Source organism: Mesoplodon bidens (genome assembly GCF_964165515.1).
Source record: "Mesoplodon bidens genome assembly, chromosome: 7".
NCBI lineage: Eukaryota > Metazoa > Chordata > Mammalia > Artiodactyla > Ziphiidae > Mesoplodon > Mesoplodon bidens.
In genome coordinates, this window is record NC_138164.1 from 28,498,564 (window position 1) to 28,510,573 (window position 12,010).

Consider the following 12,010-nt stretch of genomic DNA (forward strand, 5'->3'; position numbering starts at 1 on the left):
GCAATTTACAGTTTCCTGTGCAGCCCTTTGCCAGGACGTCCTTGTTTGGCAAACACAGGCTTTAACCACCTACTTCATCATCTGTTTCTCCTCTCCAAGATCCTTATGTTTTCCTCAAGTCATAGTACATAAACGATAATTGCAGGTTGTTCACCCTTTTTCTATTTGAAAACACACCTCCAGAACTTCTTTAGTTCTCAAGACGACTCTCATGACCTCTTCTCTGCTTGTCAGAGAAACTTTCTTATTTACCGTTGGACTGGTGTTTGCTCTAATCTTTGCTTATCGTATTGAGAGCAACTTCCCAGACTAAATTCCGTCTGAAGAAATCAGAAACTATAAAAAGTTTTTTATCTTATAAGAAGAAAAGTGAACTTTTAAAAATATCTTGACATTAGCATCAAGGATACATGGATGCAGCCACATAGCACAGGGAGATCAGCTTGGTGCTTTGTGATCACCTAGAGGGGTGGGATAGGGAGGGTGGGAGGGAGATGCAAGAGGGAAGAGATATGGGAACAGATGTATATGTATAACTGATTCACTTTGTTATAAAGCAGAAACTAACACACCATTGTAAAGCAATTATACTCCAATAAAGATGTTAAAAAAGAAGAATACATAGATGACTAGTTGATGAATCCTAGAAGTTTTAAATTAAAACATTATACAAACTTCATTGTTACTAATGATAAATGAAAAAGTGGTAAAATTAACTCTTAAATCAGTGGAAATCTGCAAGTATGTCTTATCTCTGAGAGATATTTGTTACTAAAGGTATATTTATTTTATATAAATTATATTTCCAATAACAGATGACTCATGCCCACAGCTTCTTATAACTCTAAGTATATATGTTATTAAATTTCACAGGCAAATTCTCTAACTTTGAAAGATGCTCTTTGATTCTTGTTAATTATTATTACTTTAACATCTTTATTGGAGTATAATTGCTTTACATTGTTGTGTTAGTTTCTGCTGTATAACAAAGTGAATTAGCTATGTGTATACATATATACCCATATCTCCTCCCTCTTGCGTCTCCCTCCCTCCCACCCTCCCTGTCTCACCCCTCTAGTTGGTCACAAAGCACCAAGCTGATCTCCCTGTGCTATGCAGCTGCTTCCCACTAGCTAGCTATTTTACATTTGGTGATTCTTGTTAATTATTGATGCTTGAATTATTGATATCCTTGTGTTACATGTTGTTGCCAATAAAAGCTGGCATCCAACCAAGGCTTTTCCCTTAATACTTGTAAAAGAGCTGGTTTGATGATGAACATATAATGAAATAAACTTGTAAAAGTTTGGTTGGATCACAGGGTTTCATTGAAACTGAGTTTTCAATACTTGCTTTATTCTATTCCTATGAACACTAGGACATTGATGTATCATTTCCACATATATTGCTTGGACTGCATGCCAGAAATTCATGTATTGGAGTATCAGAAGTCTTTGTTTTAAAGGATCTCACCCATAGAGTGATCCTAGGGCACAGGGCTCCAAGTTTAGCATTATTTGAGTTTCCCTCAGTGGGTCATGAACTGAGCGGAGTGTCATGAAATGAAGAATTCACTGAAGGAATAAATGTTGTAATGTATTTGCTCGTTATTGTTTTATGAATCATGACAAATCCCTCTGTGTTTCTTTTGCATTTCAAAAGAAACACCTTTAAGCATTAATTCAGTCAAGAAGCACAAATATAATAAGGAGAGATATTTCTTTAATTTTTGCCTCTGTAGAATGAATATAAAACAGCAAACAGTAGAAGATTTTCAAAATTAGGAAAATCTTTTAAAACTTTTCAAAAATAAGTCATCCTTGGTAAGTTAAAGATTGTTTTGATTGAATACTTTTTAAAAACCCCAAGTAACTGCATATGTTTTGTTTTAAGAGATGGTAGAATACAACCTCTGAGCAATGAACAGTTCATGGCTCATCTACTCACATACAGCATAATCACCTAGGATAAAAATGAATAGCTGTCCTCTGTGAGATCCAGGAACAGGTGGTACAACTAATCATCCCAAATGTTTGGAATACTGGCCTGGCAACAAGATTCAAAAGACAAGTGTCCCCAGCTCCACTATAAAGGGACACGAGAAGGATTCTTTTGCACATCCAGTGCAGGCACTAGATGAATAAATGTGTGCAAGCTTGCCTTGGGAGAGGAATGAGTAGGTTATTCACGTATTAGCTTGTGATATACCACCTGCCCTCTGGGATGGGCTCAAGGTGACTGACGGCAAGTAAGGGTTATCTGGAGATACCCTTTCTGAAAATGGAAATTCCCATTCATATTGTAGACTTTAATAGAAGAGATTATTATTGAAAATATTCATTACCTATAATGCTATTTCATCCCAGCTGTATTTGCTTTCAGCCTGTGGGCAAACTGTCCACAAACAGAGCCAGATAAATGCCTGTCTGACCCTGAGCTGACTTCATATTTCTGTGGCTGTTTTTAAAAACTGCATATTTCTGAGAAATAACAAGGTCCTCTTGTACAGCACAGGGAACTATACTCAATATCCTGTAATAAAACATAATAGAAAAGAAAAATAAATAAATAAAAAAGAAGGAAAGAAGGCAACAATAACAAAAAAAAAATGAAATAAAATAAAATTATACTGCTTCAAAAAGAACTGCATCTTTCTGTGGCCAGTTTTAAAAACATCAAAGTTTGCTGCATTAGCCATGGTTTAGGTGGAACCAAATGTGATCATTCTAGAACAATTCTTTATTATTCTATCTTTGAACAATTCTCTATTTAGCAATTGGTGAGAAACATTTCTATAAGAAGGCTTTTATTTTCCACCAGGGACTACATGGGTGATACCATTCAATCTAATAATATAACATATAAGGCTTTAGGTAAACGATGACATGCATACCACACCCACCCCCCCAGTCAATTTTTTCTTTCCCACTGTGTCAGTCCTGGTGCAATCAGATAATCTGTACATTTTTCTAGCAAAATTGTATTTTTTAACCTTTTGATTTATGAGTTTATTTTACTTTAAGGATAGTAACTCTTTGTTGTATCTGTTACCAGTATGTTTGCTAGTTTGTCATTATGCTTTCAGTTCTGTTTTTGGTATTTATTTTTGGATTTATACAATGACTTATGTATGTGAGGTGTATCAATTTTTATGTTTTCCAACTTCAGCATTCATGCTTAGAAATATCTCTTCCATGCTACAATTATATAAATATGTATCTACATTCTATGCAGTACTTTTAAGATTTTATTTTTACATATCTCCCCAACTTTCTAGTCTATAACACTTTTTCTTATACAAACCAAACTACGCATACTAAGCTGTTTAAAAAGTGAAGATCTGAGAATCATATCTATGTTTTTAATACTATTCCAAATAGTAAAATGCAGAGAATGAAGGAGTTTCATTTCAAAATGCTGAATAATGAGTTTCACTGCCAACATATAGTTAGGAACTATTTTAATGTGAGGACATGAGCTGAGAGTAAGTTATTATAATTTATAGTGTTATAAATTAATTCTTATTAGATTAAGGCAGTGCAGATTAAGATGCCTATAATTATAGAATGATATATGTCATTATTTGGTGGATTGGAAAGAGCATGTGACTAAGACATACACAATAGCTTATTCGTTTCTAGTGCTGACTCCAGTAATAATTAATTAGTTTGGGGATGATGGGTCATTTTCTCTTTGACCAGTGGTTTGCTTGTCTCTCAAGTGAGGGCATTGGACCCTAGATGACCTCAGTAAGGTACCCACAGCACCAAAGGGCTAAGATTCCCACATGGACTGAGGGAACAAAATAGCCAAAATATCAGCTCCTTTCTTCTAGGATGGAACATACTCCCTTTCAGGAGCAAGAGCTAAGGAAATCAAGGGCTGAATGTGTCCTGACTTCTTGGACCTAGCAAACAGTTCTCTCTCCTCAGAAGAATGGGACATGGCTTTTAAAGCACTTACTGGAGTTTGCTGTAACAAAGAACAGAAATATGTTTTTGTAAGCTGGACTGTTTTGATACATTTTAAATGATTATTCACTGTTCCATTTTAGCATTTCTTGAAGTAACGCTAAGGGCAGTGCCTTTCAGCACCCATGAAAAATGAGTTTGTCTTTCATTAAACTGCAGCTCGAAAAACTAGCCATCTACTCAGGATGATATTAAAAATATGTAACAAATAGTATGACATAGGCACCAACTGCTCAGAAAGGACTCTGGTTATAAACTACAGATCTTCCTCAACTTATGACAAGGTTGAAACCTGTTGAAAATATCATAGGTCGAAAATGCATTTAATACACCTCATCTACCAAACATTATAGCTTAGCTTAACCTACCTTAAACATGCTCAGAACACACATTAGCTTATTGTTGGGCAAAATCATCTAACACAAAGCCTATTTTATAATAAAGTGTTGAATATCTCATGAAATTTATTGAATACTGTACTGAAAATGAAAAACAGCATGACTGTATGGGTACAGAATGGTTGTAGTGTGTTGGTTGTTTACCCTCGTGATCTCGTGGATGACTGGGAGAGAGTATACCCATACCACATATTGCTAGTTGGGGAAAAGATCAAAATTTAGCGTGCAGTTTTTACTGAATGCATATCACTTTTGCACCATCATAAAGTCGAACCATCTTAAGTTGAGGACCATCTGTATTGCTTGCCTATACTGGGGGGTAGCAGCTGAATGTCTTTCCTGAAAGTACACTGGGGACCAGAGAAATTGGAGTCTGTACCAAAAGTAGCTAGGAACTTGGGATAGAATGGAGAACAATAAACAAGGTCCCTGTCATTCAAGAGCATACTTTCTAGTTGGTGAAAGAGATAATCAGCAATAAAACAAATATAAAATCATTTCTGTTCATCATAAATGCTTTAAAGAAGATTAAGCCGGTTACGTGAATAGAGTGACAAAGAATGGGAGTATTTTAAATAGAGCGTTCAAAGGACGTTCTCTAAATATATGATACTTGAACAGCGAACCAACTGATGAGTCACTGAAGACCTGGAGAAAGGGCATCCCAGCCAACAACAAATTTAGATCCAAAGGGAGAAGAAGCTTGGAGTGTTATCTGAAAGATTGTAAGCAGACCAGTGTAGTGAGAGGGGAGTTAGTGAGAATTGTAGAACATCAAATCATAGAAGGATACCAGATGAGGCAAGCAGTGGTCAGCTCTTATAAAACCAGATCCTGAGTGCAATGGAAAGCTATTGGAGTGTTTTAAGCAGAAAACAAAAGTGACTTGATTTACAGTTTAAAAAGATATCAATGAAATAGAATCAAGAGCCAAGAAATAAATCAGTTTTTCACAGTGGAATCAAGAATACTCAATAGAGGAAAGATAGTCTTCAATAAGTGGTGTTGGGAAAACTAGATATGCAAATACAAAAGAATGAAATTGGACCCCGATCTTACACTACTCACAAAAACTAACTAAATATAGATTAAAGACTTAAATGTAAGATCTGAAACCATAAAACTCCTAGAAGAAAACATAGGGGAAAAGCTCCTTGACATTGGTCTTAGCAATGAATTTTTTTGATATGACAACAAAAGCAAAGGCAATATATATAAAAATAAGCAGTTGGACTATATCAAAATAAAAAGCTTCTACACAACAAAAGAAACAATCAACAGAATGAAAATGCAACCTGTAGAATGGGAGAAAATATTTGCAAACTACGTATCTGATAAGAAGTTAATATCAAAAATATATAAAGAACTCATACAACTCGCTAGCAAAAAAAAAAAAAAAAAGAACCAAATAATATGATTTAAAAATGGGCAGAGGACCTGAATAAACATTCTATCCAAAGGCATATAAATGGTCAATAGGTACACGAAAAGATGCTTACCATCACTAGTCATCAGGGAAACGCAAATCAAAACCACAATGAGATATTACCTCCCACCTGTTAGGATGACTATTATAAAAAAGACAAGAGATAACAACTGTTGTTGAGGATGTGGAGTAAAGGAAACTCTAATGCACTTTTGGTGGGAATGTAAATTGGTGCAGCCACTATAGAAAACAGTATGGAGGTTCCTGAAAAATTAAAAATAGAACTACCATATGATCCAGCAATCCCACTTCTGGATATATATCCGAAGGAAATGGGATCACTATATTGAAGAGAGATCTGCAACCCCACATTCATTGCATTATTCACAATAGCTAAGACATGGAAACAACATAAGTGTCCACTGATAGATGAATGGATAAAGAAAATATGATATATACAAATTATATATATGTATGTTGTATATATTATATATATTTTACATTTTATATGTATATATATATTTTTAACCACAATTAAAAAGGAAATCCTGCATTTGTGACAACATGGATGGACCCTGAGGACATTATCCTGGGTGAACTAAGTAAAAAAAGGTAAAAACTGTATGATCTCACTTATATGTGGAATCTTTAAAAAAACAAATGAAATTCACATAGAAACAGAGTAGAATGGTGGTTGCTGTGGGGCAGAAGAGTTGGGGAAATGGTGAGATGTTGGTACGGACTTCTAGTTATAAGATGAATAAGTTCTAGGGATCTAATACATGGTGACTGCTGTATTCTGTACTTGAAAGTTGCTAAGAGAATAGATCTTAAATATTCTCACCACACACTCTCTTTCACACACATGCATGCACGCACACACACACACTTGTAATTATGTGGGTTGATGGATATGTTAACCTTATTGTGGTAATCATTTAGCAATATATACATATTATCAAATTATCACATTATATACTTTAAACTTACACAGTGTTTTATTTCAATTATTTCTCAATAAAGCTGGGAAAAAAAGATAATTCCAGCTGCCATGTGGAATATGGACTCTACGGAGAAAGGTAGAAGCATGGAGAAAGTTAACAGGCAGTTGACAGACTTACTGGTATCTTGGATTTGGGAGGTTATGGGGGAAGAGATGAGAATGATCATAGTGAGGATAGATTTAGAAAGTAAAATTGCTGTGTTCCTTCCCATGGAGAGATTCTCCATTCAGGGCTAAAGTTTGGAGTTTCTGTATTTTATTTTTATAAGGGATATCATTCCCTTTTATAAGCTCATTTCAAATGTCATTTATAAATAATGGCAAACTTTTGAAATAAGGTAAAAGATAGTTGGTTTCTTTTACATGTCTAATATTCATGTTCCTTAGAGAAGATACATTTACATTTTATCTAGGATTTAATGAAATCCTTTATCATTTGTGCCTGTTAAAGTTTCTGGTTAGAATCCTGTAGCCCAGATAGTGAAGAAGATAGTCTTCAATAAATGGTGCTGGGAAAACTAGATATTTAAATGCAAAAGAATGAAATTGGACCCCTATCTTATAATACTTATAGAATTTATATAGAACCTTCTACCAATACTCTGCTTTATTCCTTTCCTGCTTTTCTATTGACTCCTTTTTTGGACTCTGTTCCATGTTTTTCCCTCAGGCATACAATTATCCAAGCTAGCTGTAATGATGTGAAAGATCACCACACAATTTGTACTGAGGAATGGGTTTTGCTGGTCCAAGCATTCCCAGAAGAAGGCTACGTGATACAGAGCACACCATTCATCTCTCTGAGAATTGGTTTTCTAATAATTAAAATGAAGAGATTGGACTAGATAATCCTAAAAATTCTTTTCACTTCCAAGATTTTAAGATTGTCTCCCTTCCGATTTTCATATGTTGTTGATATAATCCATTACTTGCTTTAATTAATTACACAATGTTATATACATGAGCCATTTTTATGCTGATGATTCCCAAATGTATATCTCAAGTTCAAGACTCGCTCATGAGGTCCATTCTCATGTAACAAATGGATTCCTGAACATCTCTACCTGGACATTGTATAAGCACCTCAAACACTTTATGTCCAACATGACTCATTAACTTTCCCCATCAACTTGCTACTTTTTCTGTATGCTTTCCTCACAGTGTCTAGATCTCTCTCTGACTGAGTCTTCTACTCCACCTTTCTTGCAAATAACCATCTACTTACTTATCTACTTATGAGTCTACAAGACTCAGCTCAAGAGTCACCTCGTTATGCAAAATTTTTCTAAAGCCCACTTCCTCTGCATGTAGAATTTTTTACTGCCTGTGGTATCCTGATTAGTATCAGCATCTGCATGAGTTTGTTCACCTGTTTATGTGTCTACATTTTAAACTCCATGAGGGCAAGTATAGTTTCTTATTTCCTTGTGATTCTACCCTCAGCTTAGAATGTATCACAGTAGATGATTAACAAATATATAATGAATGAGTAAAAATGAAAATTCTCTGATCTGAGAATTACGCATGTCCCAGTTTCTTATCTGGAATATGTCCTCCCACCAATAGTCTCTTCAAGACAGGGGGAAGCCATTGGCTTTCTTGTTTTTTTCACCTGTTTACCAGTTTATGAAGACTCATATAAATGCCAACCTCCATTTGTTTGCACACATTCTTCTGTGAGAATTCAGTGCCCTTTTCATATGTATTCTGTCTTGCAGGGTGCAGAGACCACATTTTCTCTTTCTTTCCTCTCTTCCCTGAGGTTGAGATTAGAATAGTCTTGTCCAGCCAGTTTTTAATAGATGTTCATTCCTTGAAGCCCATGTTTGCCTTGGTTCCCTCTGGTAAACAACTAAAATTTCTTCAACGTAGACATCTATATATAAACCAGTTTCATCATGAGCACTTAATAAATACATTTCCGGCTTCTCAAAATGCTAATGAAATTTAGACCTGATACTTAGCTCTCATTCAGTATACTTGGGTGTATAAGCTGTCAGATTTGAGTGGCTGAATTTTTTATCAGCATCATCTTAAAATACCTCCTACTCCCTGATCAGGCTGGAAGAAATTAACCAAGGTGATTTATTTCAGCAGGGTCAAGAAACCATCTGTGACTTGGAAAAATGATAGGATCAGCTTTCCTTCCCATTATGGTTTTTTTTTTTCAATTAATTTATTTATTTTTGCTGTGTTACGTCTTCGTTTCTGTGCGAGGACTCTCTCTAGTTGTGGCAAGCGGGGGCCACTCTTCATCGTGGTGCGCGGGCCTCTCACTATTGCAGCCTCCCCCTCCGTGGAGCACAGGCTCCAGATGCGCAGGCTCAGTAGTCGTGGCTCACGGGCCCAGTCGCTCCGCGGCACGCGGGATCCTCCCAGACCAGGGCTCGAACCAGTGTCCCCTGCATTAGCAGGCAGACTCCCAACCACTGCGCCACCAGGGAAGCCCCCCCATTATGTTTTTAAAACTTACTGCTACTAGGGTAATTAACATGAAACTTACAGACAAATCAGAAAGAAGTCTGCCTTATAAGAGAACTTTCTTTCTCTGAGGTCACAAATCCTTTAAGACTTCTGAGATAACTAACTTTCTCAGGTCTGCTCTCTACTTTCTTTTCTTGAGTGGGTAGTACTTTTTCCCTCCCATGGCCATTTTCTTCCCCCTGCCAGTCTTCCTGACATTTCTTGATAGAGTCAGGAATAGCACTTTGTCAGTTAATTTATCTTTGAAAAGATCACAGATTGAAAGTAATGCAGAGCGTAGTTCAAACCAAATAACCATTAATACTGACAATAATTATCATTACTCTTTATTAAGCGCTTTAAGTGCTAATTATAATTACATAACCAATGCATTTAATTCTCAAAACAGCCCTGTAATTTAAGCATCCCATACCAGCCCTTTACAGAAGAGGAAGAGAGGAGAGTAGATTTCCTGAGGTCACACAGTCAGTAGATGGCTGAGTTAAAATTTGAACTCCTGTCCCCACATTTTTCATTTTGCCAGTGTTTATAAGTAAATGTGAATGCAGTTGTCCATGTCTTGAGTGACAAGGGTTCTTGAGGAGAGGTGCTTAGGACAGATGGTGACCTGTTCAGCAGTAATGTAGCCTGTATTCCTGTTGTCACTTAGTTGGAAGAAGATTCAGATGGCTGAGATGAAACTGTGCATGTAATGAATTGAACAGAGGTTTGCCTGACTTGCATGGATGTTTCTTTGCCTTCTAGGAAGATTTCCAACCTGCAGCAGCCTCAGAGACCAATTGGGAGTCAGTCACAAGCTCAATCTCAGTAAGTAATTTATTTTTCTGTTGCCTGCAAAGACAACTGATGGAGTAGTAGCTAAGGTCAACCCTGGGATGACTTCAGCTTCATGAAGTATCTATGGCTGGACCCAAAGCCAGATATCAAACATGATGTGTTCTTCCATTTCTTTTAGGTTATAGTGGGCTATGTCAGATGCCCTTTTTTCTCCTCTTTCAGAAAGGTTTCCAGGAAATGTCAGTACCCCTTGTAAGAACAGGGGATAGACAATGACTTAAATATTTATCAATTTCAAAGCAGAGCGTTGCAACTAAAGGACTGGCCAGACATATCAAAGGTGTGAAACAGTTCAGGGCCCAAGCTCAGGTGGGGAATTTTGAAATAGTTTTTTGAATATTCCAGGGGACGCTGTTAACTTTGCATTTTCAAGGATCTTTTCAGATGTGAAAAATCCATGTTTATGATAACATAACTTAAGTGCAAGCCAGGCTTGTGTTCTATTTGGCTTGGAAATAAAACATAACTCACCCTGAAACTATAAAATGGTTCATGCTCCATTTTTTTCCTCCAAATTTAGTCATTTCCCAGTATTCTGTATACTTATCTACTTTGTACAGAAAGAGCAGACTTTGTTTTCACCAATCTTATGAGTAGCACTTATGTAGCAATAAACTGCAAGATAATAAATGCAGTTGTTCATTAAAAGATTAAGAGCATGGAGAAAGCTTGTCCATGGTTCTAAAGTGGGTTACTGTGGCTGAGTCAGAGTTAATTTTTTTTTTTTTTTCCAGAAGTGATGTTCTATCTTTTGTACTTGGAGGGATTTTTAAAAACTTCTCTCAGATGCCAGGATTTCTTCAGCTATGGATTCTGTGACTATTTAATTCACCTGGTGTGGCTGCTGAACTAGAACATGATCTGATTGAGATCAGTGAGGTCTCTAATTGTGATATTAAGAGTGTTTTGTTCGTTTCTGATGGTCAAGAATGCATGCTCTGAACCTAGCTGAGTATAGGCAATCATTGTCAGGAAGGTGAAAATTAAAATAAGGCAGGTAATACTGAGGAGCTGGGAGGCTAGGCAAGAGGTGTGGGCAGTTAGCAGCCCAAGACTGACAATTCAAGGTACATGCCAGTGGCAGCTTTTGTCATTCAGGACATAGCGGTCTATTCTGTCAGGAGATCCTCTGCCTTCTCAAGTATGTTATCCATGATAGCTCAGGGTTATCTAATCGTTCCTGCCCAAAGGGCAGAAATCAAGTTTAAAGGACCCTTCACTGATTCAGGATAATCCAGGTCCTCTTAAAGAGAAGGATTGTCCTGTCCATTTGGTGCATCTGTGGAAGCTCGGCACTAGGTCCAAATCCATTGGAAACTCTTCTGGGTTGAGTTCCAAGTCCAGGTTCTGCTGAGTTCTCTAGGAAGACCAGGGAGACCTAGCTTCTTTTCTTATCATTCTGATTTTCAAGAACCTTCTAGAGTAGGAGCAAGAGCCCTTGGACCTACCATTTACTTCTGTATAAACCACTCTTTGTTTTTGTTGAAACCGGTTTACAGTTTTCAGAACATTTTTACAGATTTTTATCATTACTTTAAAAGTAATTCACTTAGCTTTAAAATTGATTTTACAAACATATATCAAAAGCTGAATGAGATCAAATTTACAGTGCAATTGAAAGAGGCACACCCAACTAGTATTTCTCTCAAAAATAGTTCTAATATAATTGCCTCAGAAACAAAAATATTCTCATGGGTTGATTAGATCACCTAGTCACTCATAAATATTTTCTTAAATATCATTAGTGTTTCAAGTGAAAACTTGAAAAGAGCAGTAAAACTCACCCACAAGGACACTTTTACATTTTACCTATGGTTTGGATTTGCTCCTCAGACTAATGTTAGAAGAGACTAGACTCCTTCCTCCTCCTCAGGGACTAAGATCCCCTCCA

The 12,010-nt window shown here is 36.5% G+C and overlaps 1 protein-coding gene across 4 annotated transcripts in view; it reads left to right on the plus strand.

Moving 5' to 3' along the window:
* PDGFD (platelet derived growth factor D) overlaps window positions 1-12,010 on the plus strand; it is a 228,943-nt gene that overhangs the window by 189,520 nt on the left and 27,413 nt on the right. For all 4 annotated transcript variants that reach the window (XM_081239063.1, XM_081239062.1, XM_081239065.1 and 1 more), the window contains one exon: window positions 10,027-10,089. In XM_081239063.1, coding sequence (XP_081095189.1) covers window positions 10,027-10,089 — 63 coding nt within the window. The remainder of the gene's footprint in view (window positions 1-10,026; window positions 10,090-12,010) is intronic.